Raw genomic sequence first — 27844 nt, 5'->3', positions numbered from 1 at the left:
CACCCACCCCACCCACTAGGTTGGTCGCTGCAGCAGGAGCGGAGCCTGCGCGCGCTGAGAAGCTGAACCCGGACAGGCGAGCGGGCAGGTGGTGGCGCGAGCTTCCCGGGTCTCCGCCCGCCTGCGCCTGCTGCCTGGCTCGCTTTGCTGCCTGCCAGCCTCTGCCGCCGCCCGCCCGCTCGCCCCCCAGGCAGGCGCCGCCGCCGCCGCTTTCCCTTTCTGTTCGCTCCTCCGCTTGGAAGCGAAAGGAGGGCGCGCGAGCGAGGAGAGGGATCCGCAGAGAGGGCGCCTGGAGAGGAATCATGGAAGGAGCCTCCTTTGGAGCCGGCAGGGCAGGCGCGGCGGTGGATCCCTTGGAGTTCCTCCGGCGGCCTCAGACGATCCTGAGGATCATTTCGGGGGTAAGCCTCGCACCCCAAGCCACCCCCTCCCTTCGCCACTAGACCCACGCCTCGCGTGGCCTTTCAGAGCCCTCCAAAGGTCAACAAGCCTTGGCGTCGTCTGCTGCGCCCCTCCACCATATTAGGGAGGGGGGGCGTTATTCCAATTTATTATTTTTATGTTGCAGACATTGTGCATGCAGGAGAAGGGAGGGAGGGGCGCGGGCAACGCTCAGGTGCGGTGGGCGGAATGACCTTTTTATTTTTGGCGTGTCGGTTTGAAGAAAAGAAAGATGACTCTGCATCGTCTGGCGTGTTTGTGGGTTAATGGTGGTGTGGTATGGCAGCTTCTCGGTTTATTTCTGGAGTGCCTAAAGAATTCCCACCTCTTTAAATGTCATTAATTCACCCCCCCCCTCTACACACACACACACAGCAGGGGAGGGAGGGGGGAATGCATGTGTGCCTTGAAGGAAAAGTCTGCTCCCCCACCTAATTTTCTCCTACCCGCCCCCCCCCCTCCTGCTCTAGTCAGGTTGTCTCTTTACAGCCCCTCTAGGAGATATAGATCTACCCCCTCCCCATGCTGCCAATCTGCTCTTTTGCTACCTGGCTTTGCAACAGAAGGTGTGGAAAGACTTCTCTCTCTGCTCTTTTCTGGATCTGAAACCCACAGCAGGAGGTGTGTGTGTGTGTTTGGGACTGAAAAACCGTTCTGCCAGGAGACATTTTTTCTCTCTCCCCCCACCCCCGCCACCTGCCTTGGTGGAAAAAAAGCAAGCATGGCTGAATCCACCTGCAAGGCCTCCCCTTGTTGGAGGGATGGGTGTGGAATGATGTCAGGCTTCCTTCTGCTGTGTTTGTCTTTCTTTTTCTCTCTCTTCCTGCCTTCTTGGAAGCGAGAGATGATGGCAGCAGCACCACGGCTGCCCACTTTGATGGCTGCTGGGTGACCGTTCTGGCAACAGCAAGATGGGCTCGGTTCAAAGGAGGGGCAGAATCATCTCTTGCTCACAGCCCCTTTTTGCTGTGGCTGAGCCTTGTGGCTTGGTGGTGTGGAAGGCAACAACACTCTCATTTTTTCGTGTATTCGTGTATACAATGCGTGTGTTGTTATTTTGTTGGTATTATAATATCAGGGGCCTTGTCGAGCTTTTGGAGGGTTCTCAGTGCCACATCGACAATGCTGCTCACAAATAATTAAATGTAAGATAGGAAACCGCCCTACATTGAGGTTAACTCTTTGATCTCTTTTAGCTGAGTATTGTCTACACTAACCAGCAGAAGCTCTCTGGGGGTTTCAGACTAGAGAGCTACCATGGCATAGTGGTTAGAGTGTCGGACTAGGACCTGGGAGACCTGGGTTTGGATCCCCACTCGGCCATGAAGCTCACTTGGTGATTTTGGGGTGGTTGCTGACTCTCAGCTTAGCCTACTTTGCAGGGTTGTTGTGAGGATTAGATGAGGAGGGAGATAAGCCTTTATACCACCTGGAGCTCCTTGGAGAAAAAGCTGAATATAGAAAAAAATAAAAATTACCTAGACATACCCAGGGATGCTGGAGATTGAATTTTCTGTATGCAAAGCAAGAACTGATGTTTCTGTATGCAACTACTGATCAGTAGTCCTTTTCCCCAAAAGTTTCCAGTCCTTTTGGTCTGAATAAAGGGCTGATTTGAACAACAACCCAGGAAGCATTGCCTAGATTGACCATCAGCTTCTGTCCAGCGTTTCCGACAGGGTGTCTATCAAAGCTATACCTGGAGATGCCACTGGGGATTGAACCGGGGGACCTTCTGCATGCAAAGCAGATGCTCAGCCACTGAGCTACAGCCAGGATCAGCCCACTTGTGTGTGGTGGACTGAGGCAGCTTCCTAAGGCAGGGGAATCCCATGGCCCACCCGTGCCGCTGCTAGATCTCACTGGAAGCAGCCACGTGACCCCAGAAAGCTAGGCCTTGATGGACAGGCAGCAGCAGGGGCAGCCCCTTTCAAAGGAATATGGAGGGGATCAGGCCTCTGCGTAACTAGCTTTGGGACTGCTCAAGGGTGCTGTCTTCTTGCTTCCTCCTCTCCCCCCAATGCGGAGCAGTAGAACAGACTGACTATGGCTAGAAGAGTTTATGATATTCATAACTTTGTAGGTGGCTATTGAGTACCTTCCATATGGGGTGTTTCACTCTCCAGCCTATTGAATTATGATTCTCCCGATTTAGGACCCATCAGTACTACAGAATTAGATTTATTTTTCATTTATATAGATGGGATTTTTTTTTTTAGATTCTGCTCTCCTGGTGCGCAACACCCCACTCAGGGCAGTTAACAACAATCCAACCCTAAAATGCAGTGAAATTCCAAATCAAGCAACAGCAATTTAATAAAATCAGAGACATACACAACAGATAAATTAAAAAACCAATAGAGCAAACATCCACCTAAACAAGGAGGTTTTGGGCGTCTGGCAGCCTTTGCCAAGCTGGCACTCTCCAGACATTTTGGACTACAACTCCCATCATCCCCAGATGACACCGCTATGGTACTGGGACTGATGGCAGCCAAAGGCCCAAACATCTGGAAGGCACCAGATTGGCAAACACTGATCTGGAGGAATCCTTTGCCCATGTAAGACAATAATAAACATTGAAACTACTATATGAGCATCCCCAAAATGCCTTCCCTAGGTATCTACATTAGCCTGATTTCCAGCTAGGTAGCCAAATTAGTCTGTAGCAGCAAGAAATAAGCTTGTGACTAAAAATGGTTTATTACAGCCTGAGCTTTTGTGGCATCACCTACATCAGATACACGAAGTGTTGGCAGGTATATATAGCTATCTCTCTACATTGTTACACGGAGGGAAACATGAATCACCTCCTTGACTGCAGTCTCTTTCAGGAAATCCTTGACACACATCAGTGCATAGAAATGTTCATAATATCACTTAACACAGATTCATAATCCTTTCAGAAACCCTTCTGGAAACTGGTGCCCATCAGATAGGAATACAGGAAGATGCTTTGATACCAAGTCTGTCTAGTGTATTGTCTACACTGACCTCAGCATGATGCCCTCTTAGCCCTACCTGGAGATGCCAGAGATGGAACCTGGGATGTTCTATATGCAAAGCAGATGTGCTGATGGGAGTTGTAGCCTCAAATGGCCATGCTGAATGGAGCTGGTGGGAATTGCAGTCCAAAACATCTGGTTGGGGGGGGCACGAGGATGACAAAGATTGCTCCAAGACATTTACTCACTCATGTATGCAGATATGTGTGGAAGTGACAGCTGAAGGAGGCCCCTGTTCCCCTCCATCAGCTGCAATTCCCAAAGTGGTTTAACAATAGATTTCTCTTCCCAAATCTGGGAACTGGAGCTCTGTGAAGGGAATATAGAGGTCCCTAACAACTCTTAGCAAACTACAGCTCCCAGAATTCTTTGTGGGAAGCCATGACTGTTCAAAGTGACAGCACAGTGCTTTATATGTATAGTGCCAATGTGGCCGATGTCCTCAAAAAGGGGTTGCTGACCTGTGGGCCTCCATATGTTGGCTGGACTACAACTCCCATCATCTCTGATCGCTGGCAATGTGGGCTGCTGGGAATTGCAGTCCCAACAATGTCCAGAGAGCAACAGGTTAAGCCACCCCAGGGTGTCCCAGAAGGACTTTGCTGTAATTTTGTGGCAGGGTTGCAGTGAAATCATCCCAGGGTGCTTTTCGCCCTGTTTTTGGATAGAAGGTTGAGATCTTCAGACCCTGCCTTGGAGCAAGAACTGTCTTCCCTGAGCATTAGCTTAAACCACTAATGGGTTTCACTTTCATTGGAGAGAATGGCAGCTCTCTTGAACATGTTGTTCTTTCGATATAGCAAGGCTTTCTGAAATCTCATAAGAGCTGGAAAGTCCTGGGATGTTTCCTCATTCCAACCCAGTTTGCTTTGTGGTGACCGTTTGCATTCTGCTTTTTCTTGCAGTCCTGGTTTGCAATGTGAAAATAAACCTTTCACTTAGAAAAAAAGAAGGGGGCTTTTTACCAACTGAAACAAAATACAAGTATGGCCTTGTTTTACACGACTGGAGGAAGCAATGTGGTTAAAAGCACGTGAACTCTAGTCAGGCATTGATATGGGTGTTTGATACATAGGGGGTGATACCAAATGTTAGTTGTACTCAGAGCAGACCCAGTGAAATCAATGAAATCAGATATCTTGAGGCTGGTGATATTAATCTGTCTGTTCTATGACTTAGTGGGATAGCACCCATAGAATCTGGCCCTCTCTGCTACTGCTTGTCCACCCCCTGACCTCTCAGTATCCCTTTGCATGGTACTGCCAGTACAGTAGTATGGAGGGGTGAATCTCTCAGTTTCGTTTTCTCTCTCATTTTTCCAATCTTAGGCTCTCCAGGTTTCCATACACATGTTTGTTAGAGTCATGGTTAGTGCAGAGTCTCTCAAACTTCAGACCCCTGCTGTTGCTGGACTTCAACTCCCATCGCCCCTGACTACTGGCCCTGCTAGCTAAGGATGATGGGAGTTGTAGTCCAGCTATAGCTGGGGACCCAAGATTGAGAAACACTGGGTTTGTGTTATGTGCAAACCCTTCTAAGTGGCTGAGCTATGGTTTGTCTGCTAACAACAAACTGTGATGTGAAGCTGTGGTTTGTTGTTAGCTTACGAACCTTGGTTTTTTGCTTTGCAGAATTTGGATGGCACCACATTGTTTGCTGGGAAATTAGACAATGTTGATTGCCATACAGCTACCCTGCAAACAAATCTGGGATTTCTGAATGATAGGGGTTGGGCTAAATGACCCTTTGGGTCCCTTCCCAACTCTACAATTCTATGAAATCTGTATGAATTCTCAGGCTGTGTACTTTACACTATGTACTCACTGTGTTTCCCGGGCTGTTTTTTCCATCCTTGTTCACCTGACATTATCCAGAATGCATACTTGCCCTGTACTTCATTATTAAATACTACTACTTGATCATTGTTTCTCAAACTAGTTTCACACATATTAAGAGTCCTTAATCTATTCCTAATCTCCAGCCAAAGTGTGAACAGCCCCCGCTCTGTGAACAAATGAATCTAACACTAATGAAGCTATGCTGATGTGAATGGCTGGGTTGAGGGAGCTGTGAAACGCACAACCCCCCCCCCCCCGAATTCATCTATTCTCAAAGGCAGTCATGTGAACACATCCATAGTCTAACCACCAATTAAGCTTTGTGCACAGCGTGGAGAAGGTGGATTGAGAAAAGTTTTTCTCCTTCTCTCCTAACACTGGAATATGTGGGTATCCAATGAAGCTGAACGTTGGAAGATTCAGCACAGATAAAAAAATGGTAAAGGTAAAGGACCCCTGACAATTAAGTCCAGTCACAGACGACTCTGGGGTTGTGGTGCTCATCTCGTTTTACAGGCTGAGGGAGCCAACGTTTGTCCGCAGACAGTTTTTCTGGGTCATGTGGCCAGCAAGACTAAGCTGCTTCTGGTGAAACCAGAGCTGCGCACGGAAACGCTGTTTACCTTCCCGTTGGAGTGGTACCTATTTATCTACTTGCATTTTTGGCGTGATTTTGAACTGCTAGGTTGGCAGCAGCTGGGACTGAGCAACAGGAGCTCACCCCGTTACGGGGATTCGTACTGCCAACCTTCTGATCAGCAAGCCCAAGAGGCTCAGTGGTTTAGACCACAACGCCACCTGCATCCCTGAGTACAGATAAAAGAAAGCCCTTATTTAGGCAGCGCATAATTAACCTATGGAACTCCCTTCCACAGGAGGCAGTGATGGCCACGTACCTAGATGGAGGAGGTGGCCATTGACAGCTACTGGCCATGATTAGTGGCTCCTCCTCCACAACAACACTCCTGAATCCCAGTTGCTGGAAACCACAGGAGGGGGGAGAGGGCTTTTGTGCTTGAATCCTGCTTGTGGGTTTGTCGCACATCTAGCTGGCCACCATGGGAACAGGTTCATGGACTAGCAGTTTCCCACTTTGGCCTGATCCAGCACTGCAGGGTTCTTCTGATGTTCCTATGGCTTGCTCGCCCTCCCTCGTCAAAGGCAGCCATGTTTCTGAATACCAGTTGCTGGAAATGGCAGGAGGGAAGAATGCTCAGGTCCTACTTGCATGCTTCCCTCAGGCATCTAGTTGGCCACTGTGAGAAGAGGTTGCTGGAGTAGATGGGCCTTTGTCCTGATCCCGCAGCCTCATATGTTCTTAGGACTGGCACCTTTCTCTGCCAACCAGCGGCAAATAACGGGCAGCAACTGAGGGGCCTGGCCAGGCGGGGAGTTTCTCCCTTATTTGTCCTCTGATACTTGACGATAAAGAAAAGCAGACAGTTCCACCCATTAGGAGAATTGCTTTTCCTTCCCCCGCTGCTGTCTGCGCGAGTTTGTTTTGTGTTTTAAGTATCATCGAGGGTGTTTTTATCTCCCTGGGGGTTGTGTTCAGTACAAGATGTTTCTAGGTGGTGGGGGCGGCGGGCTGGGGGTGGGGAGAAGCAGGGCTGGAGCTTGAACAGATGGGCAGCAAAACCAGGCATCTACACCAGCCAGCCACATTGTCATAGAATCATGGTGCTGCAGAGCTGGAAGGGACTCCAAAGGGTCATTTAGCCCAACCCGCTGCAATGCAGGAATCGCAGCTAAAAAAAATCCCTCACAAATGACCATCCAATTTATGTTCAAAAGTCTCCAAGGAAGGAGAGTCCACCACCTTCCTAGGGAGTCTGTTCCACTGTTGAGCAGCTTCTCACCCTCAGAAAGTTCTCCCTGCTGTTTACTCAGAACCTCCTTTATTGTCCTTTGCATCCGTTGGTTTGGGTCTTACCCTCTTGAGCAGCAGAAAACAATTTCCCCTTTCTCCTCCATTTTGAGGAGAGAGGGGTGGGAAACTGTTGTTTCCAATCCGCATCAGTGCCTTATATCCAAGCAAGGTTTTTCCATTCTGAATTGTGCCTTGAATCGTGGACACATATTTTGAAACATACTCAGAGTCGCAAAGTGATTTCATGCTCTTTATTCAGCTCATAGTGGTGAGGAGGAATGAATGAAAGTCCCCTCAAAGTATCTGCTTTATATACATTATTTACACAATGGGCTGCACATGATTGGCTAATTCCGGAATTCTACTGTAAGCCAATCAGGTTGTGGATTCACTTCTATCTGGAGCATGATTGGGTGGTTCCTGCCAACCAATCATACTGCTGCATTGTTCTAGGACCAATCAGACTGCTGCATTCTGAATCCTATTGTTCTAGGACCAATCAGACTGCTGCCTTTTGGATCCTATTGTTCTAGGACCAATCAGACTGCTGCAGTTTGGATCCTATTCAACTCAGTACATAACATATTTGAACTGCTGAGAGCTTTGATTTTAAAGGAATAAGCGTCTAGTCGTTGTCTTTGCTTGTGATGCAGGTTAGAAAACGGGTGGAAATCAAGTGGGTCGTGGGAACACATTTGAGAGAGAGAGAATGAGGGAATAGCGCGGGATGGGGGGAAATGAGGCATTGAAGGAAGGGCACTTGAGGAACTTGGAGACAGAGCATCTGCTGTGCATGTAGAAGGCCCTAGGTTCGATCCCTAAGATATCCAGGTAGGGCTAGGAATGATTCCAGTCTGAAACCTGCAGGGCTGCTGCCAGTCAGTGCAGACAATACTGAGCTAGCGGTTTGGCTCAGGATAAGGCAGAGTTTCCTATGAGGTGTCTGCAAATTGGATTTGTGTGTGCCTGGTTGAGGGACTGGCTTTGCGCTTGAGGAAGCCAGGGTTGAATTTTTCTAGCAGTGAACCATTAGGATGACTTTGTCAGCTTCGGTTTGTTTTGCTATTTTGCAGACTGAGAAAGAGGAGCAAGTACAGGCAGCACAGTCCTCTAGGAAGTAGCCCTGCCTTCCCTAGAGCTCTTCCAGATGACTGGCTTATTGAGTTCCTGATGCATTTGTAGAAAACTTACATGGAGGCTCAGAGTTGCCTCCAGTTTTACTGAGCGTTTCTGCTGATTTGATTGCAGGAAGGTTATCAGAGCATTTATTCCAATTTGCTCATGGGGTGTTTTATTTATTTATCTATTTTATTTATTGAATTTATATCCCACCCCCAAGGAACTCAGGGTGGCAAACAGATAGGCAATTTAAAAAAAAGCAGGAACGTTCTAAAACAGAATAAAGCATTCCAGCAACAATTACAGTTAAAAACATCTAAAAGCAGTTGCAGTTAGAAAGGAGTTACAATTACTTTCAAAAGCATTTTTTAAATTGAAAAATGTTAAGGTTAAGAAAAATAAATCAATAAGCAATTACAAGTACAGTGGTCTCTCGGTTTACAAACTTAATCCGTTCCGGAAGTCCATTCTTAAACCGAAGCGTTCGTAAACAGGACTGTTCTTAAACCGAGGTACCATTGTAAAGACATTATACTACCCAGTGATTTTGAGGTTGACAGGAACAGTATTCTTCAGCTGCCACCAAATTCCTGAGTAAACCAGAATGTTTTCAAACTCCTCCTGAAAGTGAATAATGATGGAGACAGGTGTGCATCACTAGGGAGGGCATTCTGCAACCCGGGAACCACTACTGAAAAGACCCTGTTGTTGGTCAGAAAAAACCAGGCAGCCCCTGGTGTCAGCACCCCAATAGCCTCACCTGCTGATAGTAGTTTAATGAGTATTCTTCCTGATTTGCTCATAGGGTGTTTTGGCACCTTTCCTAATGATCCCTACTGCCACAGATCACGTACAGCAGCCGCTGACATAACATGAATTGTTCCTACTAAGGCCACATTCACACCCTACATTGAAAACACTGGGGTGCACAGTCTCCTCTTCACCCAAAGAATCCTGGGAGTTGCAGTTTTTTAAGGGTACCAAGAGTTGTTAGGAAGCCCCTAATTTCCCTCCTAGAGCTATAATTTCTAGAGTGGTTTAACAATCAATCCTTCTTTGCAGGGAACTCTGGGATTTGTAGCTTATGGAAAGGAATTGAGGAAGGAGCACCTAACAACTCTGCACCCTTAACAAACTACAGCTCCCCAGAATTCTTTGAGTCAAGTTATGGCTGTTGAAAGTGGTATCATAGTGCTTTCAATGTGTCCTGTGATTGTGGCCAAGTTCTCTCCAGAATAGTTAAAATTCCAATGGAAAGTGATTCATCCTAGAAAATGTAATATTTTTGTCTTAGAATATCAGAACTACTGTTTTTTGTTTGTTGTTTTTTCATGCAGAATTTAGGATAAAAAATAGGCTTTGCAGATTCCTGGATGGACAGAGCACCCGCCCCACTGTGTTCATGTGCCATTAAAAGTTCTCATGTGGTCATCTTGGCACAGAAAATTTATCTCTTGTGCCTCTTTAAATATTTTCAGCTGCTTCCTAGATTTTGTAACTTAAAAGTGGATAAGTGAGTTATATTAACATGCTCATGTGCTTCTTATTGAACATGATTTGGATCATGTTACCATGTTAGGATGATGCATTTTCTGCATGCAAAATGGGCATTTTAATGCTGCTTACCCGCTGGAGCTGATGGGCTGGGGCTGGGCTGACACCTGAGCTGTGACGTTGTTATTATTATTTCTGTTGTTATTATTACAATTGTCAGTCGCTTTATGCAGAGGAAAACATTTCAAAAAGGCTTGGCCAGATAAAATACAATAAATAAAAGCAGTTTAAAACCAGAACACTGGCCTCTTCCAGGTCCTAATTTGACATTCTTCACTGCTACTGGCCTGCCTTGCATGTGTGTTGTAAAGTTTTGTTTTGGCATCATGTCCATGATAAGCATTGCAGCTTCGCATTCCCCTACAGCTGTAGTCTATCCCTTAACTAGGAACCTCGGAACGTAGGAAGCTGGCTCATAAACCACTGACCCATCTCACTCAGTACTGTCTACACCAGGGGTCCCCAAACTATGGGCCGCGGGCCGGATCTGGCCCACCAGGCTCATAAATCTGGTCCGCCAGCTGGGTTTACCTCAGTGCACGGAAACTGTTCTTTTTAACGGAAAAGCCTCGCCTTGCTGGATTTACCTCAGCGTGTGGCAAGGCTTCCAACTGGCTGCAGGAAGCTCCGTCCCCGCGCGGCGAGGCTTCCTGCAGCCAATTGGAAGCCGCCTGCTCAGCCTCCTGGCAAGGAAGAATTCTGGGAAGAGGAATCTAAGGGGAAAGGATTTTCCTCCGAAGCACATGAGAACTTTTGGACTTTCCCCAGGTGGGTCAGGTGCTGCTATCACCATGTACAAGTCAGTTAAGTATGGGGCAAGGCAGAAGAAAAGGCTGGTGTGAGAGAGGAGCAATGAGTCCAGCTGGTATGCTACCTGCTAGAGCTGGCTTATCAGCAGAGGCGTACCTAGGCTCCCTTGCGCCTTTGGCAAGGAGATGTATCGGTGCCTTGCATCCTTGCCAGAGGATCTGAGTCAGAATGTTGTTGTTGTTTAGTCGTTTAGTCGTGTCCGACTCTTCGTGACCCCATGGACCAGAGCATGCCAGGCACTCCTGTCTTCCACTGCCTCCTTCAGTTTGGTCAGACTCATGTTTGTAGCTTTGAGAACACTGTCCATCTCGTCCTCTGTCGTCCCCTTCTCCTTGTGCCCTCCATCTTTCCCAACATCAGGGTCTTTTCCAGGGAGTCTTCTCTTCTCATGAGGTGGCCAAAGTATTGGAGCCTCAGCTTCACGATCTGTCCTTCCAGTGAGCACTCAGGGCTGATTTCCTTCAGAATGGATAGGTTTGATCTTCTTGCAGTCCATGGGACTCTCAAGAGTCTCCTCCAGCACCATAATTCAAAAGCATCAATTCTTCGGCAACCAGCCTTCTTTATGGCCCAGCTCTCACTTCCATACATCACTACTGGGAAAACCATAGCTTTAACTATATGGACCTTTGTTGGCAAGGTGACGTCTCTGCTTTTTAAGATCCAGAATAGAGAGGTGCAATTTTTGTGCTCCCGTGGGTCTGTGCCTCTTACTGGGGCCAGCCCTTGGGTACGCCCCTGCTTTTTAGGCAACATAAAAGGGAAGGATTGGTCTCATTGGTTCCCAGAGGTGGGAGCTGGGGGCAGAAAGAGCTCATTGACCTGTGCAAGTCCCACAAGCTCTTCCGTCCCATTCATTCACTGTTTTTGCTTGGCATCCGAAATATGAATGTGAACATGTTACCCTATTCCAGGGCTCAAACTCACCTTCTTCTATGTCTGTGGCTTCTTTTGTCTGGCCCCTTCCTTTTTACTACTGACCCCTCCTGGGTGTGTCTTGAACCCTCATCCAGGAGGGCTGCTTATGGTCTTTGAAGGCATTCTGCTCAGATGTGGTAAGAGGCCTTAAGCTGAGATAAGTTGCCTCCCTTCCTTAAGAATGCTGTGCTACAAAACTGTGGCTGTGAACAGATAAGGGCATTTGAACCCCTTCCTGAAGGGGTTGGCAGAATGAGGTGGTTCAGGGGTGTGTACTGGGATTCCACCCCTGTGGTCATGAGTTCAATTGGATCGCTGGACTACCAGTGGTGCAGTCCAGTTGTTGGTTTTCAAGGTGATTGGGGGTGGGTGTATTCCATTTTTAGTTTCTGCATTTTCTGATCTCCCTGGGCTACATACATATCATGCAGCAGCATATCTACCCCGCCCCCACCAGTGCATAACTGGTATGTAGAATTACTCTCTAAAAGCTCTCTATAGCTAATAGCAGCTTTTAGAATTGAAATACTTACAAGTTTATGTTGATTAAAATCGTTCTTCATTTTAAATATTGTATTGTTTTTCCTGTTTTTTGTGCACTACAAATAAAATATGTGCAGTTTGCATAGGAGTTTGTTCATATTTTTTTCAAATTATAGTCCGGCCCCCAACAGTGTCTGAGGGACAGTGAACCGGCCCCCTGTTTAAAAAGTTTGGGGACCCCTGGTCTACACTGACTGGCAGTGGCTCTCCAGGATTTCCGACAGCAGTCTCTCCCACCCCTACTTGGAGAGGCTGGGGATTGAATCTGGGACCTTCTGCGTCCAAAGCCCACACACTGCCTCTGAGCTATGGCTCATCCCCAAGAGCCAACTGGCAGGCCCCTTAATATTCAATTGCTCTTAAAAGTCTCTGTTGATGAATTGATGCTTGTGCTGATAATACTTTGCCTTTTTCTGTGCTTTACTACCTTTCTGGACTTCATCCTGGTGGTAGTTTTAGTTCATGGAACGCCCTCCCATCAGATGTCAAGGAAATAAACAACTACAGTGGTACCTTGGTTCTCGAACTTAATCCGTTCTGGGAGTCCGTTCGACTCCCAAAATGGTTCAAAAACCAAGGTGCGTCTTCTGATTAGTTGCAAGAGCTTCCTGCACTCAATCGGAAGCTGTGTCGGATGTTTGGCTTCAGAAAAACGTTTGCAAACCGGAACACTTACTTCTGGGTTTGTGGTGTTCAGGAGCTGATTTGTTTGGGAGCCAAGCCGTTCGAATACCAAGGTACCACTGTGTCTGACTTTTTGAAAAAATCTGAAGGCAGCCCTGTTTAGGGAAGTTTTTAATGTTTGATGTTTTATTGTGTTTTTAATATTCTGTTGGGAGCCACCCAGAGTGGCTGGGGAGGCCCGGCCAGATGGGTGGGGTATAACTAATAAATTGTTGTTTGTTTTATTGTACTTTTTTCTAAATGTTACAGCATTCATTCATTCATTCATTCATTCATTTATCATGATGCCATTATAACAGAAAGGATGTTGTTGTTGGTGGTGGTGGTGTTGAGAGGCTATTCCTCCCTTTGCAAGCTACCTCTTCCTTTTTCCATTCTGTTGAAATAACAGCCCCGCTAGTTTTCATCACAGCCCCAATTCCTTTTGCAAGAGTAACGGCTCCATATTGAAGTCATGGATGTGTCATGTGGACTAGAATCCTCGTTAGCCTTCTGATTCTTACTCATAAGCAGTGCTGCAATTCTGTAGAAGCGCATGATGTGTCGCCGGATGCAGAAGCCAGCTTCCTGAGAATCTGCACTTTTATTTATTTTAAAAGCAAATTTCTAGTACTCACAACGGCGGTGAAAATAAACTTGAAAGGAGGGTAGGCAATGACTGCTGAATTCCTAGAACTTATATGTGTGTGTGCAACCTCCTTATTCTTGTGATTGTTGTTTGTTTCAAAGTGTTTTAAATATTGAATTTCAGATAGCTGTAAGTTGCCCCCGGGACTTTAGGGTGAAGGGATGGGTAAAAAAATATCAAATAAAACAGTGATATAATGTTGTGAGTTGCGGGGGTGTGCGGTTAGCCTGCATGATGTCTGAATCCATTGCAATTCTTGGGGTCCTGGCTCCAGCAAGGGTTCAAATATAATGGAGGATTCTGTTGTTGAACGAGCCAGCCAAGCTTGTTCCTGGGTTAATCGCCTAAGCATGGTTGTGTTAGTATAACCAAGGAAGTGGCTTTGTTCCAGAGGGCAAATGGGTGGGTCCCCTCCCTCACCTGGCTGGTGGTAAAGGTAAAGGTAAAAGGACCCCTGACCATTAGGTCGAGTCGTGGCCGACTCTGGGGTTGCAGCACTCATCTCGCTTTATTGGCCGAGGGAGCCAGTGTACAGCTTCTGGGTCATGTGGCCAGCATGTCTCTGGCAAACCAGAACATCGCACGGAAACGCCATTTACCTTCCCGCCGGAAGGTATCTACTTGCACTTTGATGTGCTTTTGAACTGCTAAGTTGGCAGGAGCAGGGACCGAGCAACGGGAGCTCACCCCGTTGCAGGGATTCGAACCTCTGACCTTCTGATCAGCAAGTCCTAGGCTCAGTGGTTTAACCCACAGCGCCACCCGCGTCCCCTGGCTGGTGGTAAGAGGGACAAAAGCCAGAGTTGAGTCTGTGTGAGGGAGAGCTGGGCTAGAAGCAGGCAGAAGCCAGAGAGTGAGAGCCATGCCTGATTTCTGTTGCAATCCAGGGCTGCGACTGTGCGAGAAGCAAGACCTTCTGGGGTGTTAATGCTGTGAGCCCCTCCATTATGTGCACAGGTTGTATATAAGTGGAAACACCAGATAACATGAAGACACCACAGACTCCACAAACCTCGTTCCCTGGTGCTCCCTGAAATCTCACACGGTTCAGAGATTGGGTAGAGCTGTGCAAAAACTATATGATACACTGTACTATTGGGAGATCAATTATAGACTACTCAGGCGTTTCTGCCACCTGATTTGATCTACCTTCTGTCCACCAATTGTTCTAGAAACTCTATCTGATGGTTATCAGAATTGCAATATAAATACACATTTATTTCTTTTTTAAAAAGCTTGATGGTTATAAAATCCAGTTTTTACATGTAAACATTTTTTTTAAAGGATGCAGCATCAAGTCTGGATGCACCAGCCCTTTTGCAGGGCTAAGCAAAGCAAGCAAACAAATAACATCAGTTTTCTAGGTATTGCACCAAAGGTTTTAAAAACAAGATCACCTGGGAGTCTTCCCTCTTCTGGAGATAAAGAGTTGTAAGCACTCAAGCGCGTTGAAAAGTGCTATTGAAATTTGAAAGGCTGGTAAGAGGATGAAAACACACTTCCGCTCATCCTGCCGCCCATTCAAATGCCTCTTAACTCTTGGTCTTCATGGCACAATCTGCTTCCCTTGGGGAGGAGGAAGCACTAGGAGGGGAAAAAGATCTGCGCGCACTCACAGTTTCCGGCTCTTCTGTGGAACAGAGGAAACATCATTCCTTATACTGAGCCATGCCATTGCTACATCTAATTCAGTTTTGTCTGCACTGGCGGTCAGCGGATTTGCAGGGTTCCAGGCAGGGGGTACCCCCTACCTGGAGATGCCAGGGATTGAGTAAGTGACCTTCTGCATGCAGTGTAAAAATAAAGTAAGATTCTAGTCCTCCTAGCTGAATAAGGGCTATATTAAATAAGAACTTAGGAAGCTGCCTTATATATACCTTTAGCTCAGTATACAGCTTTAGCTTCCCCCAAACAATCCTGATAACTGTTAGCTTGTTCAAGGTGCTGAGGGTTAGTAGGAGACCCCTAGTCCCCTCACTGGCCTGCAAATCTCAGAGTGGTTTAGCATTCAATCTGTCTTCCCTCTGGGAATTGTAGTCCTGTGAGGGGTCTCCTAACCACTCCCAGCACACTTAGCAAACTGCACCCCTCAGGATTGATTAACTGTGGTATGCCAGTGCATACACTCCAATGTCCCGCTGATGAAAGTTGGGACATGACTCAGCCCCTCAACACACTTAAAACCCTGCCAATGCCTCCCTGCCCCTTCTCAGTGACACCCCCCTTAGCCACTGGACACCTCAACAAAGGCCATGCTCTGGCGGGTGCCATTTGTTCCACCCCAGCGTGTGGGAGCTGAAACAGGACACCCCTGGATCCAATCAGAAGCAGAGATGGGTTCTGTAATTCCAGGATATCCCACTCAAATTGGGACGGTTGAGATGGGTATGAGAGCGCTTTATAGTGTAGATGGGAAGTAAGATTCAGCACTCAAATCACTGAGAATGGTCCTCCCTTCAAGACTAGAGATAGGAGGATGAGGGGAAGCGAATTTCAGTTCTGGGGAGACCAGATCTCCACCTGGTCTCTGTGCTGTGAGAGGGATGGCGAACTCACAGCTCTCTCTTACAATTACTGTTGGGTTTACTAAAGGGTTTAATTACTGCTGTTGGCTTGGAAATGGTCATTCAGTTCCTTAACTGCCGCCAGGCTGTGTGCAGCAGCAAACTAGAGTGAGAGGGAGATTTCGCTCTGTCAATTTCTGTTTTCTTTAATGGCTTCTAATGGAACAGAGTAATAATACTATCTAAAATCGCAATGTTGTAGAAGGAGTAATGAACAACGGTGGATTGGAATGACAAGAAGGGAGATTCTGACTAATCCTTCTGACAGTAAGAGCCATTTGACAGTGGAACGGATTCCTTTGGAAAGTGATGGACTGTCCTTTAAATAGAGGCTGGACGGCATTGCAGGCCATTGGGCTAGATGACCCTTGGGGCCATCTCTTCCAACTCTGATTCTGTGTTTATAGAAAGATGGGTTATATTTGTGACATTTTGAAATAATAGCATTCAACCTTCCTTTGCTTTACCAAAATCATGCATTTAAAAATAACAATAACAATAACAACAACAATAATAATAAATAAGCTGACATTTTGCAGATACAGAGAACTCTTTCTTATGGTCCCTCTGGCAAAGCAAGAGAGTGGCAAGGATGTTTGGAGCCAATGGGGTGGCAGGTGGAAAGGGTGCCCTCCACCCACTGACCCACTGCCCGTGAAACCCCGTGTGGCACTGAACCTCCTCCATTATTCATGCCGCACAAACATGCCCTGCTTTTTGGCAGGCTGAGCATGTTTCCCTTAAGTGGCTGTCAGTATTTCCAGCAGCGAAGGGGGGTGGGTGGGAGGAATATGTTCCTGCATTATTTATAAATGAGATTAAAAGAAAGAAAGAAAAAACCCATCATCACAAAGTGCTGAAGATTACACCTTCTGGCAGCCTCACAGCTTTGGTGAGATCCTCCTTGCTCTCACCGGTGCTGCAGTTGTATGTCTTCGGTCCTGCTTTATTGCAGCCTTAGCCGTCCCAGGGCCCTCCAGATGTTTGGGACTACAACTCCCATCAGCCCCAGCCAACATGTCAGATGGGAGTTGTAGTCCAAAACATCTGGAGGGCCCCAGTTTGACCAAGGCAGTTGTTGCCTCTGCTGGGCTCTGTTCAGATGGAAGCACTTTGCAGGTGAGGACAGTGGCGTCCTGCAGTGGATCTGATAACGTTGCTCGAACCAGACTCCGACTGCGCACAGGCAGAGAGCACGATAGCAGGAAATGATAAAGCACAGGAAGTGTCAGGGGCCTGACTTGCTTTGCCATACAGGAAAAATGGACCCTTGCCTTGCTAACTGTAGCTTGAAAGAATGTTCTTCTGCACACAGCGTGTGGTTAAACTGTGGAACTTGCTTCCGCAGGAGCCAGTCATGGCCCCCGATGTGGATGGGTTTAAAAGAGGATTGGACAAATTCATGGAGGGAGAGGGCTGTTGGAGGCTACTAGTCACAATGGCTATGCTCTGCCACCACTGTCATAGGCAGCAATGCTTCTTTTCTTTTTCTGGCAGCAGTGCTTCTGAATCCCAGGTCCTGGAAACCACAGGAGGGGAGAGGGCTCTTCGAACTGAATCCTGCTTGTGGTTGGCTACTGTGAGAACAGGATGCTGGACTAGATGGGCCCTCTTTGGTCTGATCCAGCAGGCTCTTCTGGTTCTCGTGATGTTCTCATGAACATCATGCACATCAGTGTTTTGCACCCCGGTTGCATGCTCCCTATAGTTTCCCATCCTCCTCCTCCTTCCTGCCAACAACTTTAAGTCCCTCCTGTCCTCAGGGCCTGTGTGTTTCCTCTCACTAAACCCACCTCCCATTTTTCTCATTGGCCCTTTTCCCCTGAGGAACTTTCCTCAGTTTCTTGACTACCTAAGGCCCTTTTCCTATGCAGCTTTCAAGCCCTCACGCTTCCATCCCACTGGAAAAGCATTTCCCGCCCCCCGCCGCTGCAGGCCTGGGGGCTTTGGATGAAATAAACCAGCCCTTTTGTTCTCATTGTCACAGAAGCTGCATTGTTTTGTAACTGTCAGTGTACCACTCAGAAGTTAGAATATTTGTGGGCATTCCGTGACACTGCAGCTGCTCGGCCAATGCAGGCCGAGAGCCGGAAAGCTGAGTGGGGAAAGTACTGGAAATCAGAGGGCCCAAAGGAAAGGGGACAGGTGCAGCCCTCCAGGGAGGGCATTCTGTTAACAGGGAACCACCACCAAGAAGTCCCTGTCATGGATCACATCCAGCGGCGTCACCAACAGGTCTCCCCTCCCAACTGTAGGGGCCTGAAATGGTTTATCTTGGGAGAGGTGAGCTTTCAGTTGAATATTGTTCCTCCTTTTCCTCCCCCACAACAAAATAATAATCCTCTGTTTAGGTTTTCTCCATCGTTGTCTTTGGCTCCATCCTCAACGAGGGTTACGTCAACGATGGCAGCAGTCCGGTGCTGCGCTGTGTCTACAACAACAACGATGACGCCTGCAACTATGGAATCGCCATTGGCCTCATTGCCTTCTTAGCCTGCAGTTTCTTCTTAGTAGTGGACCTCTACTTCCAGCAGATCAGCAGCGTGAAGGACAGGAAACGTGTTGTCCTCTTTGACCTTGGCTTCTCAGGTAGGACCTGTGGGGTGGGATTTGTTGAGGACAGTCTTCCCCAATCTGAGCCCCTCCTCCAGATGTCTTGGAGTACAACTCGCAGCAGTCCCCACCCAACACGGCCATTTTGGACTCCATCTCCTATCAGCACTTGCCAGCCCAGTGGTTGATTGCTTATTTCTTATTTCTTATTACTTGATTCTTATTCCTTTATTTGATATATATCCCTCCTTGCTCCAAGGAGCTGAATGCAGTGTACATTTTATACTTGCTTGCATGCAATTTTGCCTAAAACTCGCCTCTTTTGCAAAGCAGTTTCCCTTACTCTAATGCATTTCTGCATGTTATCTTCTCTAAAATAAGCATTTTGACGCGTGTTTTCCCCTAGTATTTGACTCTTTGTGCACATCCCGTGGCTAGAGAACTGTATTGCAACTGAAGTGGATGGATCCCGCTTGCTGTCTTGGCTTCCTCTTTAGCTGCGCACAACCTCTCCCTGCCGGAGGGGTTGCGTGCGGCTATCCCTGAAGCCTTCTGAGCGCAGCGCAAGTTCCCGCTGTGCTCCTCAGGCTTTGGGTTCCTTTTGCTGAAGCCGGGGGAGCAAGACTCTCCTGGCTTCAGCGAAAGGAACCTGAAGCCTCCAGAACGCAGTGGGAACTCACACTGCGCTCTGAAGGCTTCAGGCGGCTATACCTGAAGCCTGGAGAGCGAGAGCGGTCAGTGCACACCGACCCCTCTTGCTCTCCAGGCTTCAGTGAAAGCAACGTGAAGCCTCCGGAGTGCGGAGGGAGCGCTCCCTCTGTGCTTCGGAGGCTTCGTGTTGCTATCGCTGAAGCCAAGGAGCCTTCATTCGCTCCATAGGACGCACACACATTTCCCCTTAATTTTTGGAGGGGGAAAAAGTGTGTCCTATAGAGCGAAAAATACGGTAGGTTGGCAGGTCTCTAGATGTGACGCAAATCGAATTTCTCCCCATCTCTAGTTTTGGTCTGAAACATCTGGAGGGCACCAGCTTAGGGAAGCACAAGGCAAGTCAGCACACCCGCCTCCCCCCCGCCCCCAAGATTCGCTTGCAGGGGCAGCTGCAGCCTGATTTTTAAGCTGCAGGTCCTAAAAAACTCCTCCTAACTATGGTGGCTTCACAGTGCTGAATCCACAGTACAGAGCCAGTTGTAGTGAAGGTGGAGCATATGCAGCCTGGTGCTCTTTAACTGACTCTGCTATTCCTTAAATCAAGCTTAAGTGTCGGGGTTTCCAACAGAGACGTCGCTTTGACAGCTAACTGTACCCAGGAGGGTGATGCTGTAACGTACAAGTAAGGTATTATGAAATGGCCATACGCTTATCACACCATGGACGTCTCCAGCAGAGTATTGTGTAATCTGTTTGGAAGCAGCTTCCCGGTGGCTCAGGGAGAAAGGGGCAACATTACTCACTAGGCATGAGGGAGAAATTCAATTCAGCTCGCATTTGAAGTGCTGTGAAACACTCGTTCCTCTTTCGTAAGAAATCCATCTTTTAGTGAGGCACCACCCGAACTTTGGAACTCTCTGCCTATTGTCATCAAGCAAGGGCGCTGTGGGTGGCGCTGTGGGTTAAACTACAGAGCCTAGGGCTTGCAGATCAGAAGATCGGCGGTTCGAATCCCCGCGACGGGGTGAGCTCCCGTTGCTCGGTCCCTGCTCCTGCCAACCTAGCAGTTCGAAAGCACGTCAAAGTGCAAGTAGATAAATAGGTACCGCTCCGGCGGGAAGGTAAACGGTGTTTCCGTGCGCTGCTCTGGTTCGCCAGAAGCGGCTTAGTCATGCTGGCCACATGACCAGGAGGTTGTACACCGGCTCCCTTGGCCAATAAAGCGAGATGAGCACCGCAACCCCAGAGTCGGCCACGTCTGGACCTAACGGTCAGGGGTCCCTTTACCTTTTTAAGGGCCTTCATTATACTCTTCTCTGCGCCTGCTAAAAACATTTTTGTTTCAGCAAGCCCATCCAGGTATGTAGAAGGTTGTCAAGTGTTTTTAGCTCGTTTTAGCTTAGTGTTTTTTGAATGCTTTAAATAGTTGTTTCTCTTTATTACACTTACGATTACATTGTTCTTTTCATAAACCACTTCAATGTCTTTTTTAAAAAAAACACACCAATTGAGCACTATGTAAGTTTTGGGAAATAAATAAATAAAAAGACAAACCTACCTAATTCTCATTTCCTGAAAAAATAAACAGAAGCCCAGCCATCCTTTGAAATTCATATTTCTCCAAATTTTGCAGTGCAGTTCTCCTGCTAAGTGTTGTGTACAAAAGTGCTTGTACTAGAAAGTGTGCCTGAAATGCATATATTAGAGTAGATAACATGCATTATACTAGGGAAAGTTGCCCTGCAAACAAGTGGGTTTTAGGGGAAATCGCACATAAACACGTGTATATGAGGATACTTAAATGCTGGAGGGACTTCAGGGGAAACTGCAAATGGATATGGAAATGTGAAGAACTGAAGGCTGGAAAATTGAGGAACTGAAATTGACAGATTTGCCCATTCCTAGCGCTGCCCCCTGATCCTTTCACAGGAGATGGCCAGGATTCAAGCAGGGCATCCAGCATGCATTACCGCTGTGCTTTAGCCAACTTATTTTTCCTTGGGGAGCTCCTATGCCGTTTACAAATTGCATAACTTCCACGCTGCGGAAAGCTCCTTGTCCTGCAGCTGTTTATTGCAATAATTTATTGTTTGTATGTCATTCTGTGGTTGTGTACCCAGAGAAGCATACAGCATAAGGATACAGACAGCATAACGGAATCATCAAAATGCAAATAAAAGGCACTGCGCTTGAAGACCCAGACAGGGATGATGAGAGCCTGGGGAGAGGTGTAATGGTTAAGGACGCTGAAACTGGGACTTGGGAGACCCAAATCTCTGCTCAGCCATGAGGTTCAACCTTGTCCTTATCTCTCTGTCTTACTTACTTACCTTACCTTACTTGGCTTTAGCTTACCCTACCTCACAGGGTTGTTGCGAGGAAGGGAAGAACCACGTACACTACCAAAGGTGGATATACATGAACTATAATAATGCTGCTTAACATTTGACAAGGTTCTGTGCCAATGGTGTATTGTGCATGTGAGAGGCAGAGAACAGTGCCTTGTTGCTCTGGTGGTACTGGGGTGACCTGATGTGGTTTTTTTTTGTTTTTGCTTCCTCCCACCAGGGTTCTGGTCCTTCCTGTGGTTTGTGAGCTTCTGCTTCCTGGCCAACCAGTGGCAGAGGACGCCATCGAGCACAGCAGCACATTACGCAGGTGATGCGGCCAGGGCGGGCATTGCCTTCTCGTTTTTCTCCATCATCTCCTGGGTAAGCTTTGGTGTCCAGTGGTGATCCTGTGATGTGTGGAATACTAATAATAATAATAGTAGTAGTGGTAGTGATGATGATGATGATGATGATGATAATAATAATAATAATAATAATAATAATAATAATAATAATAATAATAATAATATTTTACAGTCATACCTCAGGTTGAAGTAGCTTCTGGATGAATATTTTCGGGTTGCGCTCCGCGGCAACCCGCACGTAACAGAGCGTGTTACTTCCGGGTTTCACCGCTCGTGCATGCTCAGACGCTCAAAATGACGTCATGCTCATGCACGGAAGCGGCGAAACGGAACCTACGCATGCGCAGACACGCAGTTGCGTCTTACGTTTACTTCAGGATGCGAACAGGGCTCTGGAACGGTTTCCGTTCGTATCCAGAGGTACCACAATATTTTATTTATACCCAGCCACTCTGGGCGGCTCCCAACAGAGGACTAAAAACAGAATAAAACTTCAAACATTAAAAACTTCCCTAAACAGGGCTGCCTTCAGCTGTCTTCTAAAAGTCAGATAGTTGTTTCTTTCCTTGACATCTGATGGGAGGGTGTTCTACAGGGCGGGCGCCACTACTGAGAAGGCCCTCTGCCTGGTTCCCTGTAGCTTTGCTTCTCGCAGCGAGGGAACCACCAGAAGACCCTCCGAGCTGGACCTCAGTGTCCGGGCTGAATGATGGAAGTGGACATGCTCCTTCAGGTATACTGGGCCGAGGCCGTTTAGGGCTTTCAAGGTCAGCACCAACACTTTGAATTGTGCTTGGAAATGTACTGGGAGCCAATGTAGGTCTTTCAGGACTGTGTAATATGGTCTCGGTGGCCACTCCCAGTAACCAATTTGGCTGCTGTAGTTGTATTTGTAGTTTTAGGGTCACCTTCAAAAGTAGCCCCATGTAGAGCACGTTGCAGTAGTCCAAGCGGGAGATAACTAAAGCATGCACCACTCTGGCAAGACAGTCCGCGGGCAGGTAGGGTCTCAGCCTGTGTACCAGATGGAGCTGGTACCAGATGGTCCCTGCTCCTGCCAACCTAGCAGTTCGAAAGCAAGTCAGAGTGCAAGTAGATAAATAGGTACCGCTCCAGCGGGAAGGTAAACGGCATATCCGTGCACTGCTCTGGTTCGCCAGAAGCGGCTTAGTCATGCTGGCCACATGACCCGGAAGCTGTACGCCAGCTCCCTCGGCCAGTAAAGCAAGATGAGCACCGCAACCCCACAGTCGGTCACGACTGGACCTAATGGTCAGGGGTCCCTTTACCTTTAGAGGCTGGAGAAGCCCCAGAAGTCTCTGTACTCCTCTATGTTACAGCGCTTCAGGGATCCGAAGAAGGTGACCATCTCACCCTCCCTCCATCAGCCAATCCTCTCTTCTCCAGGCAAGCAGACATGGGTCACATCCATACCAGACATTCAAGCACCTTCAAAATGCATGGCTTCCTATGTCCTAAAATGTGCCGGATTCCGCAGGAGGTGCCAAATGAGGCGCAGGAGTCCGTGTTTTGATCTGATGTGGCATGTAGCCTTTCAAGATCCTCTTCCCGCTTTTGCCTGCCTTTTCAAGCCACTCCAAGGGGGTGTTGACAGTTAACAGCAAACGCTCTCGGATTTGTTCCCCTTTCATACTGTCAGGGGCTGCTAAGGGAGATGTTAACAGAATGCTCTGATCTGAAGGGAAGCATTGCAGCATTTGTGTCTTGCACGGTTTGCGTTTTAAACATGCATCCTTTCAACCCCACTCACACACGTAAACAAAGATCACCACAGCCAATCACAAGCAAACAATCACGCCCTAGGCCAACCCCAACCTCTCTCACCACCAAAGGAACACAAGTGAACAACACAAACAACGCTGACCCCAAACTCTACATACATTAAACATAATAGAAACACCGCCACCCGACCCCACCCCATCCATCTTCCCTCTCTCCACCCCCTTTCTTTTTTCTTCTTTTTTCTTTTCTTCTCCCCCTAATGCCTCAACAAATGAAATGGATTTGTAAAAATGTCACATGGAAAAAAACAACAACGAGGCATTACACTTACTTCTGTAAAACAAGAAAATCCTTAATAAATAAATAAATAAAAGAAAAAAAGAAAGAGATGGGGAACGTTTTTGGCAAAGGAGGCATGGAAGACTGACCTGAGGAACTCGAGGAAAGGCTTCGTCCTTCCAGTCTGCCCTGTGCTAGACCCCACCTTGCAAATGTGGATTCTGCCTTCCTGGCTATGCAGGGCATCCTAGATACGTCACACTGACCCCTGCCATGTCCACGTTATGTCAGTATTTGCCTAAAACTGGTGTGTGGGGAGAATCTTGGGCCCTCCAGATGTTTCTGAGCTACAACTCCCATCATCCCTGACCCTTGGTCATACCAACTAGGGCTGATGGGAGTTGCCATCGTTGGCTATGCTTTGCCTCCATTTTCAGAGGCAGTCACTGTGAGATCACAGGATGATGGACTAGATGGGCCATTAGCCTGATCCAGCAGGCTCTTAGGTCCTTACGTAGTTTGGCAACATCCAGAGGGCCAAAGTTTCTCCACATCTGGCCCAAATGTTACGTCTGGGTTGGTTTGTTTTTAAGTTGAGAGAAGAGGCCAGCATGATGGAGGTAATGACCAGTTTTTATTGACGTTATATTACAAGTTTCTGGGATTTTGCTTTTTGTAGTCCACACTGCTCTATTTTAAATGAAAAGTGTGGTCTATAAATGTTTAAATAAATATATCGAGCAAACAGCCCCTTGCCTGTGAGAAAATTAACTCAGTGGTTCCCAAATCGGGTGGTACCAGTGGGATTACTTAAGGAGGCACTAAGAGGCAAGGGGGCACCAGAGGTGTAAAATAATAACAAACAGCAGCAGCAGCAGCAACAACAACTACTTGTATAAACAAGTTGTATACCACCCTTTATCCATAGATCTCACAGCGGTTCACAACATAACTGACTATTTGAGTTTGAAAAGCTTGTGTTGCTGGGTCAAGTTTGTCAGTTTTGTTGAATTAATGAAACTAAATAATTTTACAGTGGTACCTTGGGTTACATACACTTCAGATTACATACTCTTTAGGTTACAGACTCCGCTAGCCCAGAAATAGTGCTTCAGGTTAAGAACTTTGCTTCAGGATGAGAACAGAAATCGTGCTCTGGCGGCGCGGCGGCAGCAGGAGGCCTCGTTGGCTAAAGTGGTGCTTCAGGTTAAGAACAGTTTCAGGTTAAGAACAGACCTCCGGAACGAATTAAGTACTTAACCCGAGCTACCACTGTAATTGGATTTTGAATAGATGTGGGCTTGCTGCTGTTTTTGAACTTTATTGTGTCCTTATCTTCCTTAGTGGGTTGTGCAAACCACCAATCCGAGCAACCCTTTTTTATTTACAGGGTTGGGGGTTACCGGGGATGAGTTGATGGAACGTTTTGGGAGCTGCTGACGTAAACCTTTGTCTTCCCCGCAAAAGGTTGCCCTGGCCCTCAAGGCGCTCCAAAGATACCGGCTGGGAACCGACATGTCCTTGTTCGCCACGGACCAGTTCCCCACCGACCCCAGCGCGGCCTACCCAGGCTACCCCACCGGCAGCGGCGTGGAGAGCACAGAAACCTACCAGAGCCCACCCTTCTCGGAGACCCTAGACACCAGTCCAAAGGGCTACCAGGTGCCGGCATATTGAAGGGCAGGAGGAAGTCCTCTCCCTCCCTCAAGGTTGTATAGCAAATGGGAACCCGACCCAGAGATATGGGGCAACTTTCCCTTTCATGGTGCAGTATAGTCAACTGGTTGGTTGCAAGTGTATTCTAAAGTACCTTTTCTTTTTTTAAAAACAAAAAAAAAATTAATGTGGCAAGTTAACGTAACTGGGTTCAACTTACTCTTAGCTAATGGTGCAGTGAATTCTCTACAGTGGTATTGGTTCTTGTCTTACCTGTCTGAGGATATTTTTTTATTATTATTTTTTTTAAAAAAAACAGTGTTCCCTCTAAGCATGAAACGTTAGGATGGTTGCTACCAACTCCCATCTTTGTGAGCCGTCCCTGCGATCTTGGCTCATTGTGGCATTTTTTCCCCTGAATTCGCACACAGAAGCTGGCAATAGCCCAGCCTGTTAAGAGACGTCGCCCCACTCCTTACACAGATAAGTAGATGCTTTGTTTTGTGCTTCCGCGGCTTAATCCAGAAAATTGCTCCCACTGTCTTCATCCTAGGAACCTTCCAGATCATCCTCTCCTATTTTTTTATTCCCTTGCTCTATAGCCCTAGAAAAAAAGGTAGTTTTAAAGCAGCCTTCTTGCCCTCCGGTTGTTTTGGATTCCAACTCTCATAATCCCCAGTGGGAGCTGATGGGAGTCCAAAACATCTGGAGGGAACCCAGTTGGGGAAGACTGTTTTCAAAAGGAATGTGCCAAATTTAAAACCAAAAATAATGGTTGTGTTGATTTCATTTGTGTGTGTTTGTTACGTACTTGGCATATTTCCTGTGCTAAATGAGTGAAAAACCTTCTGTATTAGCTGTGTTAGCTTTGTGATTCTGGTACCGCAGGAAGTTTTCTTTCTTTCTTTTCCAAATTGCTTTGATGCAAGAATCATTTTTGTACACCTTTTACACAAAAATTACTGCTCTGGGGTGAGGGTGGGGAAACAGTCACACCGTCAGGCCATCAGCCTTTAAGAGTCTCCTAGCAGTGGGGATATGTAGCATTCAGTAGCTCAGCTGTCGTCTCAAAATAGGGCTTGCTAACTGCTAGGGTCCTCATCATATCCTCATGAGGAGTGTGATCCAGCCCACCAATTCTGCCTCAGAGATGGGGGACACACTTCAAGCAGTCTGGAAAAAGATGGAAGCGGAATGGAAGAAATATGTCTGTTGAGGGAATAGCAGCAGGAGAGGAGGCTTCTTGTGACAGGCCATTTTGGCATTTTTTTGGCATTTTGGCCAAGATAACATCCATTAATTGGTCTTTCTTAATAAAAATTCAGTATGCAGCCATTTTGGCAGCCCCTTCAGTACCAAAAATTATTCACGCTATCCCTTTAAAATGGTTGTGTCTGGTAGAGGCCATTTTATTTTGAACACAGTGGAATAACGTGCATCACAGTATTTGTTGGGAAAAGCTCCAGCCTTGCTCTGTAAAGAAAGTTTGGGCAAAAAGTTTCACTGTGGCAGACAAGAGAAAACGAAAAGACAGTTGGAAGTCGAAAACCAGAGAGAAAAGGCTAAATTCCCATGAAGATGTAGTAATGCTTAAGGGTTATAAAGAGAGTGGGCTTAAATGAAATTTAAACTATGAGAAGATGGGTAAGTGAACTGAAATATAACGATGCTGTCTTTTAAAGTGATTTCAGCAGCAAGATGTAAATTATTTTATATTAAGGAGGATCCCGATAATCTGCCATTCTCATCCAGCTGTAACTCTGGAGAAATTTGATCTCTGAAATCCCACCATGAAGATAGGGCCCCAATCCAGTAAGAGAGAGCTGCATGTGCCAGGAAGCTTTCGCGGACGTATGCCCTTAACAGTTTGATACACAATATTTCCGTGGAGGTGGCCAAATTGGCTGGAACTAAGAGTGTCCCATTTCAGTCTTTCAGATTTTACAATGGAAGGCCATCAGTCTTGTGGACAAAGACCTATATAGGGTTTACACTGATACAGAGAATGGTATTAATACAGGGTACACATAGAACTGTAGCAATATTTTCCTTAGAGAGAACACTGGCATTTTAGCAGTATACAAAATTGTGTCTAAATATTTTTTCGGGGGGCGGGGGGAGGGAGGGCAGACAAACACACACACACACACACACACACACACACACACACACACACACACACAGAAAGTCACAAAAGTATAATACATTTAAATGTTTCTTTAAATCGATTGTATATGTGAAATGTCTGTTCAGTAAAGTGTATTTTTTCTAACTATAAAGAAATTCATTCAGA

General features: G+C 47.0%; 1 protein-coding gene across 1 annotated transcript; it reads left to right on the top strand.

Moving 5' to 3' along the window:
• Positions 1-40: 40 nt before the first annotated feature.
• On the top strand, positions 41-27844 carry SYNGR3 (synaptogyrin 3). Its single transcript, XM_083414058.1, has 4 exons — positions 41-401; positions 18326-18563; positions 21747-21889; positions 25363-27844. The coding sequence occupies exons 1-4, from the start codon at positions 303-305 to the stop codon at positions 25570-25572; spliced, it is 690 nt and encodes a 229-aa protein (XP_083270184.1). The 5' UTR covers positions 41-302; the 3' UTR covers positions 25573-27844.

Source organism: Podarcis tiliguerta, assembly GCF_965153285.1.
Source record: "Podarcis tiliguerta genome assembly, chromosome: 14".
Lineage (NCBI taxonomy): Eukaryota > Metazoa > Chordata > Lepidosauria > Squamata > Lacertidae > Podarcis > Podarcis tiliguerta.
The sequence above is the reverse complement of the archived record's forward strand: the minus strand, read 5'-3'. Positions and strand labels throughout refer to the sequence as shown.

Excerpts from the sequence above, each read along its gene's own strand:
- SYNGR3 (XM_083414058.1), top strand. The coding sequence starts at position 303 with ATGGAAGGAGCCTCCTTTGGAGCCGGCAGGGCAGGCGCGGCGGTGGAT. Across the intron at positions 402-18,325 it reads TCCTGAGGATCATTTCGGGG|GTTTTCTCCATCGTTGTCTT; the intron begins GTAAGCCTCGCA and ends TCCTCTGTTTAG. Across the intron at positions 18,564-21,746 it reads CTTTGACCTTGGCTTCTCAG|GGTTCTGGTCCTTCCTGTGG; the intron begins GTAGGACCTGTG and ends TCCTCCCACCAG.